At 36.8% G+C, this 18,278-nt stretch overlaps 2 protein-coding genes across 2 annotated transcripts; one reads left to right on the top strand and one right to left on the bottom strand.

The window, feature by feature from the left end:
- On the bottom strand, nt 1-5,797 carry LOC127970916 (ubiquitin-conjugating enzyme E2 K). Its single transcript, XM_052573626.1, has 7 exons — nt 5,676-5,797; nt 4,308-4,401; nt 3,819-3,877; nt 2,772-2,854; nt 2,589-2,688; nt 1,712-1,840; nt 1-1,330 (listed from the first exon to the last, which is right to left on the bottom strand). Exons 1-7 carry the CDS (start codon nt 5,736-5,738, stop codon nt 1,256-1,258), a joined length of 603 nt encoding a protein of 200 aa, XP_052429586.1. The 5' UTR covers nt 5,739-5,797; the 3' UTR covers nt 1-1,255.
- Nucleotides 5,798-15,807: 10,010 nt separating this feature from the next.
- LOC127971101 (microfibril-associated glycoprotein 4-like) lies at nt 15,808-17,845 on the top strand. Its single transcript, XM_052573897.1, has 6 exons — nt 15,808-15,854; nt 15,965-16,017; nt 16,101-16,307; nt 16,616-16,712; nt 16,883-17,050; nt 17,285-17,845. The coding sequence occupies exons 2-6, from the start codon at nt 16,000-16,002 to the stop codon at nt 17,536-17,538; spliced, it is 744 nt and encodes a 247-aa protein (XP_052429857.1). The 5' UTR covers nt 15,808-15,854; nt 15,965-15,999; the 3' UTR covers nt 17,539-17,845.
- The last annotated feature ends 433 nt before the right edge of the window (nt 17,846-18,278 follow it).

An 18,278-nucleotide genomic window follows, 5' to 3' on the forward strand; every position in this document is an offset into this window, starting at 1 on the left:
TCACATGCTCAGCCATGAAACTGGTGTTTATTTCACTTTTCCACAAAGCAATAATAAATAAAGGCATTGCCACATTGCTTAAATTTATACAGACTTTAATAGCTTTATTTACAGAAGAACTCTCGTCTTTTATTTATTTGTGTGTGAGGGTTTCTTCCTGTCTTGACTGTTTGAGATTAACATCTATGAGTGAAGGAACCATTGCGAGACTGGAGTTTTGAAAATGTGATCCTAATGTTTTCCCAGATAAATGACCACAGTGCTGATTGGGCGTGTGCTTGAGGGGGCGGGGCTAGAGTCAGATTGCAGAACCAATCTGAGGGAGATGATGATGATGATGATGATTATGAGAAAGAAGGAAAAAAGGCACATTCAAACCAAAATTAATAAACGAAAGAAGAGAGAGCAGAATATATAAAGGAAAAAAAATGGTCATTTTACCCCAAAATCTTTCCCTCTCTCTTCTTGTTCCAAACCTATGGAAGCCCATTTCTGCCACGGAATAAAAAACTAAGGTGATAGTGATTTTTTTTCTCACAATTTTGAGATTACAACACACAACATTTGAGACAAACTCAGAATTATGAGACAATGAAAAACTCAGAATTATGAGATATAAACTCAGTGAAATTGAAACTGAATTATGAGATGAAATTCACAAATTTTGAGATAAATGATTTATGCGATAAAAACCCAGATTTTTGAGACAAACTCAGAATTATGAAATATAATCTCAGTGAGATATAAACTGAATTATGAGATGAAATTAAAGAATTTTAAGACAAACTCAGAATTACGAAATATAAACTTTTGAGATACGACTCAAAATGGAACTCAGTTTAGAGGAACTGTGAGATATAAACTTAAAATTGCAATGTGGAAAAAATAATTCTGAGTTTACATCTTGCAGTTATGACTTTTGTTTATAGACAATGTATTGATTAATTTTTTTCAAAAAGCTTCCATACCAATCTGCATTTGTACAAGGAAAACGTGTGGAGGTTTTTACTGCCCAATCACCAGCCAACGTTCTGTGTACAGATACAGAGCAGCATGAACATCCAACTGAAAGTCTCCCGTGGAAGAAATAAAGTCAGACAAGTTTAGAACAACATAAAGATGACGCCATTTTCACTTTGGGATGAACTGTTCTGAACAGAGGAATGGTAAAAGATGGATGAAGAAAAAGAGATTCATGAAGATGAAGGTAGTGTGGATTGTGTCAGATAAGGTGCTTTGGCCCCTCAGGTTTGACTCAATTACTAAGCAATAGTTCTGTCGCGGTCTCCACGTCCCAGGATTTCGATGACAACGCCGCTATCACTGCGTTCTGAGGAGAAGAGAAGATCCAGATGTCAGTGATTCTGAGTGGAGGAAATACTTACTGCACAAACTGTCATAAAATCACAAGCTGCATCACAATTTCTCCTTCAGAATAGTGTGCAACATTGCAAGATCACAGCACACACATAGAAGCATGTGCATATGTTTTTGGACAAATATTTGGAACAGAAATGCTACAGAAAGAAAAGTTTGTGACTATTATTTTCCAGTTTTGAAAAACTGCAATAAATGTTATACACACAAATATATGGAAGAAAGGTACAGGTTGTGAGCTGCAAATTCAAAATTATGAGATAAAATTATGTTGCAATTATGTTTCCTTTTTTTATTTTGTAAAACAAGCTTCAATGTGTGTGTATTTACTCACTTTATCAAAGCCCATGGCGCAGAGCTTGTCTATTTTGCGAGTGTATTCTGGGCTGGAGACGGAAGCTCCTGCGTAAACATGTGACCAGAGTCGAGCCGTCTGTTTGAACATCTCTGGGTTCTGTTTATACTGCCAGACAGGAAATACAGAACGTTAAAAGAGGAAGTGACCAATTCAGACTCAAAATATGCTTATTTATATTAGCAAGTCATTTTATGTTTTTTTCTAGTAGAAACTATGATGGTATATATATACTACTCTTCAAAAGTCTGAGGTTGGTAAGTTTCTTAAAAGGTTTTTAAAAGTCTCTCTTCTGCATGTTCTTGATCAAAAATATAGTAAAAATGTGAGATATTATTCTGATGTAAAACAGCTGTTTTCTGTGTGAATCTGTGTTAAAGTGTAATGTATTTCTGTGATGCACAGCTGTATTTTCTGCATCATTCCTCCAGTCTTCAGTGTCACATGATCTTCAGAAAAAAAACTTTGTGGAAACCGTGATACATTTGATTTTTTTCAGGATTCACAGTTGAATAGAAATCTCAAAAGAACAGCATTTATTTGAAACTTTTCATCAGTTTATTGCATCCCTGCTTAATATTCATAAAAAATAACGGGAGTGTACATCTACATTACTGCATGTTTTTTTTTTTTTTTTTTTTTATTAACAGTACATCAGCACAGCATTTTTATTTTAAAATGAACATTCAGTTCATTTAATCTTTGCCTTTTGGAGTGTAATAATCACATTAGAACACATCACAATTCCTTTATATCAAGCCGTTTGTTAAGATATACAAGACTTTTAATGACCTTTAATTTGATCACACTACACTGATATTTTTGCACATTCCCAACACGAGCCCGAAGCATCTACCTGATTGGCCACTACAGCGTCCTGTGGGTCATCTGGTTCAGCGGCGGCCAGAAGAGCCTGTAGTGACAGTAAAACTGTTCGGAGGGTCATCGCCGCTGCCCTGAAACACACACAGCTTCAGATTCAGCTTCAGCTCCGGCTCCAGCGCTCGCTGCGGTTCACTTCTCTACTGTGAGATCTTACCACTGGTCCTTCAGGATGTCCAAACAAATGGCACCTGTTACTGAGCTGATGTTGGGATGCCAGATCTTCGTTATAAACCGAACCTGAATAACATCAGTGGAGAAAGGCATAGTTATTTAATTGTCATTTAAAAGACACATTAGTCAAAAATAGAGGTGAATCTTAGGGATTCAGTTTAAATTCAGGGAGTCACAATGTGACAAAATTATTCTTGATTCATCTAAATTTTAAATTAGGAACAAGTAAAGACAGATCATTGCCATATTTTGTTTAAAAAATAAAAATAAGAAGTAATTTCTGTGCAAAAATATTCATGTCGCAAAGTTATTATAGTTAAGTAAAACTAAAACCATAAAATAAAAACATTAAACCATTCTGATTTTACAGAATTTAACTGAAATGATATAAAATAAAATATAAAGAAATTTAAACTTATTTTATTTCATCTAGCTGCCAAGGCAAGATTTTTATTTTAATTTTAATTTGAACTTTGTGTCAATAAAGTTAAATAAACTAAAATCAATAAATAAAGACTATGTAGACACAAATAAATTAAATAAAATATAATAAAATTACAAAAACACACAACAAAAAACAAGGCAACATTTCTCATTTTTGTTTAGTTTAAACTGATGTACTAAAATAACTAAAACCAACTAAAATGAATACATAAACATTTAGAAACTACATAGGCATGCTTAAAATATTCATTAAAAAAATTAATTGAAAACAGAAAATCTAAAAATAAAATCTAATTCAAAATATCAACAAAAACTATTATAGTATATCAAGGATACTAAAATAACACTGGCTTGAAGTGAAATGTACATAATATATAAAGTGTTATCTTTGAGATGTTGTAAAATAAAGCTTGTCCAGCCTTTTCTGTCGCGCGAAGGCTACTGAGTTTGTACGAGGTCTCCTGCACGTATCTGTATTTGTGTCCTCAACACTACCCTAATATCACAAATCATCTGAATACAGACCACATGTTTAACTCAAACCCAGTTTAACTAGACATTAGAACATCATCGTCTCGTTACTCACCTTAGGTGGATTAAACGGATATGTCTCTGGGATTTTTATTTCTAGCTGATATCTGCCACCTGCAAAACATGACAGAAAGTCAAGCAAAATCAAAGCACGATATAAAATCAACATCATACCCCAGCTAACGTTTTGCTAAGATTCACAGTAAATTATAAAATGAGTGCTCTCTGAACATTTAAAACATCCAGTTAAAAAAAGTACAACAACATGTTTTACTTGGCTACGTGAATGTTACCGGAACATTCCATATTGTAACCGTACGAACATTCCGAGAATGTTACTTTTGAATGTTCTCTGAACATTCTGAATGACTAGTAACATTTAAAAACATTTCAGGAAAGAACACTCCATGAATGAAGTATAAATAATGTTGTGCTAACATTTTGAAAACACAATTAATGACCACATAACTCTGAGGGAACATTAAAATTAAGAAGTTTTCAGAAACACACAGTCAGCGGTTCAGAACAACATCTTTTCTCTGACCTTCATAAGGTGTGTCTGGTGGTCCTGCGATCTCCCCCTTCAGTTCTGTGAAATTCTCATCCACTAAATCCACCTTGATCTGGTTTTTACTCGTCTGTGAAAATAAAGCGGCAGAACAATTAGTCAACAGCTGACATAGTTCACGTTTAAACTCAATCCACAGATTTCTGTCAAAATGAGAGCATAAAAATTCTAGAAAGTCTGGATTGGGTTTCCAAGGTTGGGAACGCCAACATTTAGTTAATGTAAAAGTTAACATTTGAAATGTAATGGACAAAATCAAAAATCAAGAGAACAAACTTAATAAACAAAACCAGAATTACCCTAAAAAAAACTACCAATAACAAACAAACAAAAACAAATAACAAATTCTGTATCTGTGATCATTTTAGGAAAAGATCATGTAATAAGGTATTTACGTTATACTCCTTTGTACTTAAACAAAACAAATACAACATGATATTGGTGGTTTTGGTACAATGGTAATTCTATTGTATTTTTATTTTATTTTATTTGTGGTTGACAGCTGTGCCACTTCACAAAGTCACACTGACAGCTTATTACAGTGTGTTATACCCAATTTACACTTATCATTTAATCAGTATTTATAGGGATCTCATATTTAGATGGTAAATACAAATAATTTGTGCTGAAGTTTTAATGCTAAAAGTTCCACACAAAACTCAATACACACATTATCTCACGTATTCTTTATGGTCCTTTTAATCAAAATGCGTGTTTGTACAAATCATAATAACACTTGAATTTTATCATCGTCGTGATTATTTCGATGCTACACGATGTTATCAGACCACAATCTCGATAAAACTTAAATAAAAGTTCACAAATCAGCCAGCCTGCATAAATGATCCCAAATGTTATCAGTCGTTGGTCTAAATCGATGAGAAAATGTGTTTGTTTATGAAGCTAGCTGGCCTTCAGTTAGCACGCAGCTAATCATCATTCACACTCAGGACTTTATTTATAACAGCATAAACACACAGGAATACACATCAAATCACTGTATCAACACAATAAGCACTGTGGAAACGATTAAACAGGCACATTTAACGTTAGAGAGCAGAGCTGTGATGTGACTCGGATCGGCCGGGGGATTTGGATTCGTTTAGCAGTGCGGTTCGGCCTGTCGGGACAAACACCCCATAATATTCCTCAAACCGCTCATATGACAAATTAAACACACATTAAACTGCATTATATCAATGCACGAGTCTAAACAGCTGCATCGGGTTCGGTCCGGATCAGACTCATCTCACGTGAATAAATGCACATGTGTTTATCATGATGAAGCATGATTGATTGACAGCTGTCATGTGAAACGCACGTGTGTGTCGATGTTAAACGCACCTCTTCGCTTTTAACGACCTCTTTAAACTCCCGTTTGATCCGCTGGACCGCAATGTTGGCCATGCTGTTCACACACACACACACACACACACACACACACACACACACACACTCTCTCTCTCTCTTTTTTAAATTCAGTATGTAGCCTACTATCTTGCCATGGCAATTGTTAAAATGCATTGCCAAAGCATAATGTTTACATTGAATCTAAAACAGATACATGCCCCCCCCCCCCCCCCAATGAATATTGAAGTTGTGTTTTATTGTTTAATATTTTGCAGTCAGAGCAAAGTATTTCAAATGTTGGATGAAATGTCTTTCTAATGGGATGATAGTAAGAGCATCTGGTTCCCCATGGTCTCTATTGTGAGAGGATGATTGCTCTGTACCTCCTCATTTGTCTTCTCATTATTTTTTATTTTATTTTTACTCTCTCTGTGCAATATGGTACAGTTTATGACTTGTACCTTGGATCAGTATTGGCTCATGATTATCAGCACAGCCTTTATGCTACAGCATTACATTTATGCTCTTAGCTCATTGTAATCTATTCCCAATATGAATAAAAAATATATAGTTTTTCATGCCACTAATAATGAAGGAATGAGGCATTAATACAGCGCTTAATACCCCCACCAGTAATAATTTCATATTAATTTCATAGTATAATGCAGTTGTATAAATGTATTAATGCTACATTTAAACATATTCCATTCTTAATGTTTATGTAATATTCGTATAACTTTATTAATACTTAATATACTGTCTTATAACATTGAGAGGAAACATTCTAAGATCAGAATTCTCTGAACGTCTTCATGATTCTATTTTTACTTGATGTATGTATTAAACATTTTCACAATCTTTTAATAACACTCTAATCGGTGGTTAGGTTTAGTCAAGGATTTCTGTTTCTCACAGCTGCCCTACCTGTTAACTATTAGTTGTGTTGCTCCTTTTTTAATTACAAAATATTTGTGGATTTGTATTAATTGTTGTTTGTTTTGCATTTGGATGAAATTTTATGGCGTAATTTCGGTAATCTGTGATTTTATTATATGTTCGCCAATGTTTTGGATTTAACGAGTTGAAGTAGGTTTTGGGTCGTAACACGTTATGAAAAAGTGGAGTCATTGTTGTGGTTCAAGTTCATCATGCCAACAGTCTAGCGATGATAAGACTATCTTGATCATTTTTCAGCGAGTCATGGCTCAGCCTTCACAGAAGGAGAAGTTGATTCATTTCACTTTGTTTTGTACCTGCTAAAGTCACTGGCAGCTTTAAAAAACTTTAGCAAATAACATGTAAACAGCAGAGATACAGCTTATATAATGCATTTTAATGACGCCAAATGAGACAAAACTGACAGAAATTATTCAAATTTAGTTAGTGATGTAGGTATCAAATAGTTTTATTTTTTTCTGTCTGATCATAAGTCTATTATTTTTAACATAGCTGTTTGGAACCACACCCTTCCTTGGTCGGCTAGTGTACTTGCTCTCTTAACTCATCCATATGTGAACATCTTTTAGATGCATATTTTATTTCCCCCTATAACTCATGAAATAGAGTCTAACTGTCTTGAGCTAATCCTGGCTAGTTAGTTAATACGCTTAATGGGCTATGTTCAAATAGCCTATACTTAATGCTGTTGCCCCCTTTAAACTAAAAAACCTAGATGTTGTGTATATCCTTGGTTTAATGATGAAGGGTGTTCAGACAGAAACGGAGTCAAGTGGAAAGAAAGTGGAAGAATGTCAAAGAGTGTTTAATTCACTATCCAAAAACTGTTAAGATTGCAAAGGTAAATTATTTTTCTAATCCTTTTGCCCAAAATGCTCATAGTCCAAAAATATTATTTAATACAATAGTGCACTAAGTCCAATGTCTGATTTATATCCAGATCCATCTCTTGCCTGTGAAAACTTTGACGTTTTTTACTGACAAGATCGATGTTATAAGATCATGTATTGTTCCCTCCTCCGCTACTCAAAAAAAAAAAAAAAAATACAAATAAATCTTGATCCTACAGTTTTAAATAGTTACTGTCCCATTTCTGAAGTACTGTTTGTATCAAAAGTTTTGGAGGAGGTTGTGTTTAATCAGCTTGTCATGAGCCAGGTTTGATTACTCTTGTTTTTAGAGCTGTAGTCAAGTCCAGCTTTGTCAAGTCCAAGACCAGGACTAGTCGAGACCGAGTCAAGAACGAGTGCAAAGAGGTTCAAGTCCAAGTTAAGTCCAAGTCCAAAAGTTTCGAGTCCAAGTCAAGACCAAATGAGAGAAAAAAAAGGATCCTCTTCAAGATCACATACTTAACTACTGATAATGTATGTGATGGGAGAGACAGCATATCTCCTATTCTAAGAAAATAATTTTACATTATTATTTGTAATGATCAAAAAGCAACTCTGTTGGACAAGGGTCTCCAAACTAGATCCTGGAGGGACAATGCCCTGAAAAGTTTACCTCTAACTGGCCTTAACACACCTATCTGGAAGTTTTTAGTGTGTCTAGTTAGAGCTTGATTAGCTGGTTCAAGTGTGTTTAATTAGGGTTGGAGCTAAACTCTAAAGGACACTGAGTTTGGAGCTGTAGGGTCAAATAATTTTTATGTAATTTATTTACATTTTATTTACTTTATAATGCTGCTGTTGCTGACATTATGTCTGTGGTCAAAAATTAAGATGCCTTGGCGCAGCGCACACAGACACACACACACACACACAGACACACACACACACACACACAAAGCTCTGGATATGACGCATGTGCGTGGTTAAGGCTGGAAGTGATATGTTTGGTTCTACTGGGCATGCACACATAAATACAGCGAAATATTTGCCATACTGTACTAGGGCTTGCATAGACTAGTCGAGCGCTGTCGGAAACAATCGACTACTCGAGTAGGCATTAACCGTAATGCATACAAAGAGTGCAAGTACGACGTGAATTTTAGGATTACAATATCAGGATCAGCACAATATTATACACAGACCTCTAAAGTCACGAGTGTGAAGTGAATGAATGTAAACTTTATGAATGAAAAGAGCCCAAATGAAACACTGCATTGCTGTTGCCTCTTCTTTTTTTTAAAAGGCAATGATATGATACTAATGAATGGAATAAGCGCAGCGCACTCACCAAACAAACAGCCGGGCGTCTCAGTCTCTCAAAAACCAAACCAGTTCTCTCTCAAGAGTAGGCTAAAAATCAGGGTAGATATAGATACATTTTCTATTTGACCTACATGTTTGCATCTTTATCTTTTGCTGCTTTGCACGGCACATGCACATTTGTTTAGTGAAGTTCACTAAACATTAAGACTTCTGCTTAATGAAAATGTGCGCATTGAATGGATTCAGTCATGTTCAAATGATCACTAAACGTTTGTTATGTCATCTCTTTGCTTGCATGTTAAATATTATTTTACAAATTACAGTTTTTCTCAAATGCTAAAACACATTTCACAAACGTTTCCTCCATGTTCCCCAATGTCTAAACACAACACCCTTTTCTAAAGTTACATAAACACAACCACACCTTCTCACTTCAAAACTCAAACTTTCACACCAAAAGAGCAGCTCGAAGCTTTCAAAAATGTAAACACTATACACATCATTACACACTACAGAAAAACAATTGAAAACACAATGCTCAATTTGTGAGAAGGTTATTTGTTTCATAACTGCCAATACACATTTTTAGAAACTTTACAATAATGGATGTTCTTAGATCTCTGCAGAGGATTAGGCATTTAGATTTGGGAGTTTCATATGAAGAGTATAAATCTATTCTGCATGTACACTACTGTAACACAACTCAATGCAAAAACAGAATCTATTGCACACAACAGTACTCTTGAAAACATGATCAGGGTGTGAAGTTTTTTTTTTTTTTTTACTTTATTCACACCACAATCACTGTGCGGCATCATGTCGCTGAGCTGCATTGGGCCACATCACCTCATCAACATCGCAGGCTATATTGTCTCTTGCCAGGCACCACGGGAAAACGCCCTGAAATGGCGAATCCATCCTTGGAAGGCCTCCACTGGGATGTCAACACAGGCCAGCTCCATTGCCCTTAGGAGGTTCTCTCTAGTGTATGGTTGTCTGTAATAAACCTTTCATCTCCACGATGATAAGAACTCCTCTATAGGGTTCAGGAAAGGGGAGTAAGGTGGCAGACAGACGTTTAAAAAGTCGTTACTGTTGGTGGTTAACCACTCTCTAATTTGGTTTGTTTTGTGGAAGCGTACATTGTATGTATACTTACTTGCACATACTCGTAACGTAGGTCTTTGTGTTGCACAGAGTTGCACTCAAAGGGAACCCTATAGACCTGTTTCATCCGCATCTTTTGGCACCGGAGAACTCGGTCTATTGTGGCCAAGCTGACATCAATGCTCTCAAAGTTGACATTATCGGCAATGACTTTGTCTCTGATCTCCCAGAGTCTGATGAGGTTGTTCTCACAAACCATATCCACAATGAGGGTTTCTTGTGCCGCTGTAAATATGGCAACCCTCCCACCTCTATGTGGCATTCTTTCAACTCTAAAGAAAGAAACATGTTTTGTCAATTGACATGTTTTACAATACAGTAACAACTGATTTGAAACCAATAGACTACTTTCACAGGCTTGTAAAATTGTATTGTGACAAAGAAAGCAATAGAGTAAAATTCCTGTTGTGTTGTCTGAATGCCCTGATAATGGTGGCCATGGTGAACCTACTCAGGTTTGGACGGACTCGTAGTCCTGCTTCATGCAATGGACAATGACATGATCAATGACTGTTGCTCGCATATCGTCCGTAATGATGGTGCAAGGTTGTCTTGCTCTCCCTCCTGGACCTTTTCCTCTTCCTCATTGGCTTGCTCCTCTTCCTCCACTGATTTGTACTCCTCTTCCTCGTTGGCCTGCTCCTCTTCTTCCATGGCCAGCTCTTCTCCATCCTCTGACTCAAATTCCTTTTCCCCTGACTCTGCCTTCATCCAATGTGTTTGTTTGGAATCTTCAGCAAACTGTGCACTCTGAACTTGCTTTTATACATGTGGACACAGCATTAGCAACAAGTGTCTTAAATTTTGAGTTGTTGTGTGCAATGAATGACGCCAGGTGTGTTCATTGTGTTCAAATATTGCTGACTGTGGCAAGCATTTTGCATCACATGAGCTTTCATTTGAGAATATGAGCAGAGTTCTTTTGCAACTTGTGTTTTAGTAAAAAAAAATGTGTTAAGATTTATGAGAATGGAGGATTGTGTTTTGTGAATTGTGTCTTCATGTGAAATGTGTTTATGATATTGGAAAATGATGGCTAGATTTAGTAAATTTGTTTAGACAACTGGTCATTTGGTTTAGAGGATTGACTTTTGTGTTTTAGCATTTGAGAAAAACTGTAATAATTATTTTAGTTTAACACGACATACTTGTTAAGTGAAAACTATAAAAAAAAGATAAAAAGTCATAACGGTCTTATCAAGTAACTGTGCGACGTTGTATCTGAATGCATTTACGAAAATTATTTTGATTGTTACAGATACAAATACAAATACTGGCTGTTACATGAAAATTTACATATGAAATTGTTGCATAAGGCTAAAAATTAATAAGCGTTTATTGATTAAAAAAACATATTTAATGTGTTTTCTTTTACAATAGCATGAACCACGAGTAGTTGAGTAACTAATTATTTTTTTTTAATAAAAAATCGACTTGTAGAAATCAGTTGTCTTGCAACCCCTATACTGTACAACATTAATTAGTATTTAATTATTGTAAAGGGTAAGTTTAAGGCTAAGGTGTAGACATAAATAAAATACAATTTAACAGGTAGAAAATTTAATTAGAAACATCTAAACTTTTCAGAACGTAACAAGTGCACCGCTGCTCATACACATCCTTTCCTGTAAAAAAAATTATGCTAAGCCTAGATGGAGAAACAGCTGATCATAGCTGTACAAGTATAGCCATTTATTATAGAATTCATTAGCAGAGCTACTGCAAGGGTTTTTTAGTGCTGGAAATCCATTTATTCTTTGCTGAAACTTCTGCGTTTTCATGGAGAGCAGCAACAGCAGACTCCAGGCTACAGAGTCAATCGCGACATCATGCAAATGATGGTTTTGTTTTAAAGAAGAATTTTTTTTTTCCCTGGACTCGGTCGAGACCAACGAGAACATTTGGCGAGTCAAAGTGCAAACACCAACGAGTCCAAGACAAGTCCGAGATGATAGAAAAATGTCTCGAGTGAGTACTACAGCCCTACTTGTTTTTGGGTGTCTTTTCCTCCCCTATTTTTAATTTCTCATTGGTTTCAGCTGTTTACCACTGCCGTTCCTGCACCTGCGCACACACCTATTCTGTTTCGCCATGCTGATTGCGCTGCCTACTTCTCCCTGTTCTTTGTTCTTTCTGTGTCCAGGAATTGTTTAATGTGAATGTGACGTGCTTCTCACCCTCTTGCTTGACGTAGTTTGAGTGTTAGCAGCTATTATTCTGAGTCTGGCCACTATCTGTCCGCCTGGACAATCTCCGCTGGTTTATGCTTCATTCCAGTTGGTTTACACTTGAGTCGATGATCTGTGACTCACGAAGCAGCTGTATGATCCTTAGTTATCTCTATTGCGCCTGGCAGTTTGTTTGTGTTTGTTTTTTGGACTGAATAAACTGTGCAAACTTCAGTCACCTCTGGGTCATCTCAGGTCACCTGACAGAATTACCAGACGAACAATATGGTCCCAGCGATGGATGCACCAATTCGCTCCGCTGTGGAGATGCAGGGGGTAATGCTCTGCCGTCATTAGGAGGAGCTCACTGGTCAAGTGACGGATCTATCTCACCACTTTCAATTCCTCCGTCATGAGCTCTCAGATTCTCTGCCTCCCAGCCAAGCCCCAGAACCAAGGGTGAACAATCTACCAAGATATGCCGTTGAGCCCACTGAATGCAAGGCCTTCCTAACTCAATGTGAAGTTGTCTTTTCTCTCCAGCCCACAACTTATGTGACCGACCATGCGAAAGTTGCATTTGTTATCTCTCTGCTGACAGGAAGAGCACGAGACTGGGCCATGGCAACCTGGGAGGCGGAGGCGGTATGCTGCCAGTCCTTCGCTTCATTCCAGGAAAAGATGGTGAAGGTTTTTGACCGATCTTACATCAGGGAGGGCGTTCAGTTTTTGATTTCTCCATAGAGTTTCATACCCTTTCAGCCTCCTGTGAATGGAATGAGCCCAGCTTAACGGCATGTTTCCTGGAAGGATTGTGTCCTGAGATCAAGGAGGAGATCTATGCGCAAGGTCCCCGTTGCCTTTGATCAGCTGGTTGAATTAGCAATCCTTTTGGAGAAGCGTGTTGACCTTCGATGCCGTGCCCATGGTACCCAGCAAGCCCTGTCTCCACCCCAGCCTGGACCAGCTACCGTTTCATTTGAAGCCGCCAAGTTTCCTGAGTCTATGCAGATAACCGGCATTCACATCTCACCTGCTGAATGTCAGCGTTGTTTTCTCCATCATCTCTATATGTACTGCAGGTGTTCGGCCAATCTAGTGGCTGTTTGTCTGCTAAAAGGGAACGCTCGTCAGTAGACCAGGGGATACTGTTGAGCAAGTTCTCCCCCCGCCAAATCAATCACCAAACTGCCAGTAGTTCTCCGGTGGGCTGGAACGACCACTACATCTTAAGCTCTCATTTATTCTGGGTCTGAGGGAAATTTTATGGACAAACAGTGGGCTCGTGAAAAGAAGATTCCTTTGTTTAAACTTGAAGACCCTACTTCTGTGTTTTTGTTAGATGGCAGTGAGCTGCCTGGTATACACTTTGTCACGGTACTGGTGAGTCTCACCATCTCAGGCAACCACCAAGAGACTATCTCCTTTTCTATTCTTCATTCTAACCGGGTTAGAGGAACCCTCGCATCCATTAGTGAACGATTTTGGTGGCCATCTATTTGCTGGAGATTGTTGGACATGTGCCGCCGGGGTCGGGGCTACCAGTATCTCATTGATTGGGAGGGTTACGGTCCTGAGGAGAGGAGTTGGATTCCAGCTCGGGACGTCCTGCACCACTCGCTAATCAATGATTTCCTTCGCTCTCGCCAGTCCTCTTCCTCGGGAGTGCCAGGGGGCGCTCCTCGGTGGAGGGTCACTGTCATGAGCCAGGTTTGATTATTCTCAATTTTGGGTGTCTTTTCCTCACCTATTGTTCATTTCTCATTGTTTTCAGCTGATCCCTGTTACCGCTGGTGTTTGTGCACCTGCGCATGCACCTGTTCTGTGTCTTCACACTGATTGCACTGCCTACTTTTCTTGTCCTGTTTTTTGTTCTCCTCTGTGTCCGGGAATTGTTTAATCGTGCCTGGCAGTCTGTTTGTGTTTGTTTTTGGGACTGAATAAACTGTGCAAACTTCACTCACCTCTGGGACATCTCAGGTTACCTGATATAGCTTTCTTCTTTTCAACAGGAAAATGGTAATTTCTATAAATATCAGTCTGGCTTCAGACCTCAACACAGTACAGAATCTGCATTACTAAAAGTATTAAACAACTTATTGTTGATTGTCGATTCCGGCAATTGTGCTTTTTTAATTTTGCCGAACCTCATTGCAGCATTTGACACACTCAATCATGAAATTCTTTTAAATAATTTACAGCAAAATGGGATTCAAGTTTGTGTTTTAATTTGCTTTGTATCCTATTTAAAGGATCGGACCTTCTCGGTAGAGGCAAATATTCATCATCTTGGGCACCAGTTTTGTATGGGGTTCCACAGGGCTCAATTTTGCTATTATTATTATATTTTCTTTATACATGCAGAAGATACTCAGTATTATGTTATTTTGCACTCAAAGGATGGCTCCAGTTTACAGGTGGTAAGGTTTAAGCTTAGGATGTTCTGGGTTCATTCTGACTCTGTTGAACCCAAGGTACTAAACGAACTTTGTCACTGCTATGCTGCAATAAACATTTTCATTGAGATCTTCAATGTCCTCATCATTTATTCTTACATACTTAATATAGTAATATAATATAATATAATGTATAAGATTATGGTATAGTCCCACTGCTTCCCAGCTAACAGAAAACATTCTCAGAACATTGTGGCAAGGTTCTAACAAAAATGTTACTACTTGTTTCATACAGTTCATAAAACACTCAAAAGTAACATTCCTGTAATGTTTGCAAAAAATCTAAAATGGAATGTTTCCTTAATGTGCTTAAACACTTATTATTTTTTTTTTTTTTGAATGTTGAGACAACATTAAAATGTGTTTTTATAACTTAACTGGAAAAATTAGCAAAACATTTTTAGAATATTTTTGTTAGCTGGGTAAATGATGCTGCAGGCTTCATCTTGGGTAACAGGTGGTCACAATGACAATCAGAACTTCTGAAGAAACTTCAGTTTCCTGTTGTTTTCTCAAGCAACTTAGATTCTATCTGCTAATGGCACAACTTTTTCTCTCTCAATTTTTTTTTCCTTTGAAATTTAACACAACTTTAATGTGCACTGAAAAGATAACCATGCATTTACTTCTTAACATTATTGTGGTTAAGCGCATAGATTGCTTCAATTTAACAGCATTAAAAGCAAGCCAAAAGCATGCCACTGCAATGGTGCTCAATTAGAGTCACCAACATCATATTTTTTGTATGTGAAAGCATAAAGTCATCATGAAAATTCAGCAAACAGCTAAAGCTAAAAAAAAAAAAAAAAAAAAAAATTACTTTTACATATGACTGAATGAAGAATAAGGGCTTTCTTAAAGAGACAGTTCTATTGGCTACCAACATCTGTTTGGTTACCAACATTCTTCAAAATATCTTATTTTATGTTCAACAGAATAAAGAAACTCATACATATTCAGAACAACATGAGGGTAAATAAATGATAACAAAATATTCATTTTTTGGATAAACTAGCCCTTTAACTTTTTTTTTCTTGAGGTGTTGATTGCAAACAGATAAAAGTAAAAAATAAATGTCCTTTTAAATTCCTCTGATGATAAAAAAGGAGGCTGCCAAATGAACAAAAACTTGTCCTTTTATGGAATCAACCCCATGGCTATCCTATAAAGATTTTTTTTTTATGTCACACAAAGAGGAGGATCCTGATGGTTAGAATGATATATACAGGCACATCTGTCACCTTAACATTCACAAGATTCTGAGCGCATATGGTGAGTTTGATTCTGGATATTTTGAAAATGATGTATCTTATTTCAGAAAATGGCAGAATGCATGATTATGCTGCAATAAAAGGACTGTATTTGTCTGAACTGTATTTCAGGTGCGTCTGATCCTCTGAGCTGGACGTCTGAAGCAATGATCACTAACAGGATTGTGAGTTTCTGTATGTAAGAATGTGAGTGTAATTGTATCAGACGTCGATCATCAGACTCAGATCTTGAGTTTGTGTCTCTCAGGTGTTGCTGTGTTTGTCTGCTCTGTTTCCCGTCTTGATGGGCACTGATGTGGTTAAATCTGATCTTCTTCGTACCAAAGACTGCTATGATATTTATGTGAGTGGATATAGCACCAGTGGCGTGTACACCATCACCACAATAGATGGACCGGTGCAGGTCTACTGTGAGATGAAGTCTGATGGACAAAATAACCAAGGACCCTGGACGGTAAACATTTCAATGTGCTTTATCTCATTAAAGGATATTTTATTATAAGATGCTCCCCAGTGTGAATGACATCATGATTTCTAATAAACTATTTATCAGATAGTCACTCAGTTCTTTTATTTGTGTTCTGTATATATATTGGAAAACAGTCATTGAAATCACTCAGAGATCACACAAAGTATAATTTTTTTAACTTGTTGGAAAACAAAGCTTGTAAAAGGCTGTACACCTTAAAAATCTTTTTAAAAGATGAATGACATGAAATGATGTGATGTATGAAAGCAATGAATGATTTCTGAATGTTTCAGGTAATTCTCAGGCGAATGGATGGCGAGGTGAATTTCTATAGGCCGTGGAGGAGCTATAAATGGGGTTTTGGTAATAAAGGCGGCGAACACTGGCTGGGTGAGAGTTTTTGTGATGTTTTGGGCTTAAAAAGGCAAACAGAAAAAGACGAATCAATCAAAGACATTGAAAACATGGACATTTCATCAGGACTGTAGTATAAATGCTAATTATTTTTGTTATTAAAGTTATTAAACCAGTTTCCTTTAAGGTTTTTTTCATTTTTACAGGTTTAGAGTTTGTTCATCAGCTGATGCGCAGGTATCATTATGAACTCAGAGTAGATTTAGAGGACTTTGATGGGAATGAGGCTTACGCTGTGTACAAGTCTTTCTCTGTGGGCTCTGAAGCTGAAGGATACAAACTGCAAGTGAGCGGCTTCGTCAACGGAGGAGCAGGTGAAACAAACTACAGACGTTTAATTTTTCAGAAAGAAAAATTTAAGCAAATAAAATGGTCGTAGTGGAGTTTTAAAAGGACTTGTTTAATGGATGTTTAAGGATGTTTAAACTTTAATGTTTAAGGATGTTTAAACTTGTGCTTTTATATTTTATATTATTTATTTGAAAAAGTCATTTTACTTTGGATGTCCAAATGAAAGTGCCTTTAATGAAAGTTTCTTCTTTCTGTAGGTGACTCTTTAATTAATCACAATGGAATGAAGTTCTCTACCTATGACAAAGACCAAGATAATGGAGGAAGCAATTGTGCTAAGGACTACGGAGGAGGGTTCTGGTACAACAACTGTTATTATACAAACCCCACTGGGCACTATTTGTGGGAGAAAGAGGGTACAGTAATGACTAATGGAGCCACCTGGTACTACTGGAAGAACAACTGGAATTCCATGAAGTCCATCACCATGAAGATCAAACGTGTGAAGTAGAGCCTTTATATGTGCTTCACTGCAGCTTGTGCGCATATCATCATATCCATTTGATGCATACATGTGGATCTTTCTTAAAATATGGTAACAAACATGTCCCTTGACTTTTTATGGTAAAAAATATTTCAAAAGTTTAAGAAATCTCAAATATTAAATAGTTTCACTCATAATGTCATGTATAAAAATATAAAAAAGAATGTGCCCTCTTATACATCTTCGTGCTCTTCTGCATCAGCAAAACCTCTCTGTCCCACTGCAGCAGCTGGAATTACATCTGGTCTGAAACAATAAAAGTTTCTCATCAAAATGTTGTTGTGGTTGCTTTGTGTTTCATATATAAATTAAGAAAATAGTTTATGTAAAAACAATGATAAAATACAAGCCAAAATTATTTTAAAATGCAGAAAACCCATTTTAAATCATTACAATAGTCAGGGACGTGCACAGGAATTTTGAGGGGCAGTTGCTCTGACCTAAAAAAAAGGGCACTCACCCCCACCCCCCCAAAAAAAACTCACGGGCTATATGAAGGACTGTCTTTATTAAAATGTATATACACAAAGTAAAACACTGAAATACAGCACTCAATCACCTTAACTACTACTAATAATAACATAGAAAAACATGACTTGAGTCATGAAAATCCCTACAAAAAGACATTTCTGTCAGATTGTCAGGGAGCTTAATCTGAGAAAAGAACATGACAAATAAAAAGAAAACTTTAAATACAGCATAATTTT

This window comes from Carassius gibelio, chromosome B14, assembly GCF_023724105.1.
Source record: "Carassius gibelio isolate Cgi1373 ecotype wild population from Czech Republic chromosome B14, carGib1.2-hapl.c, whole genome shotgun sequence".
NCBI lineage: Eukaryota > Metazoa > Chordata > Actinopteri > Cypriniformes > Cyprinidae > Carassius > Carassius gibelio.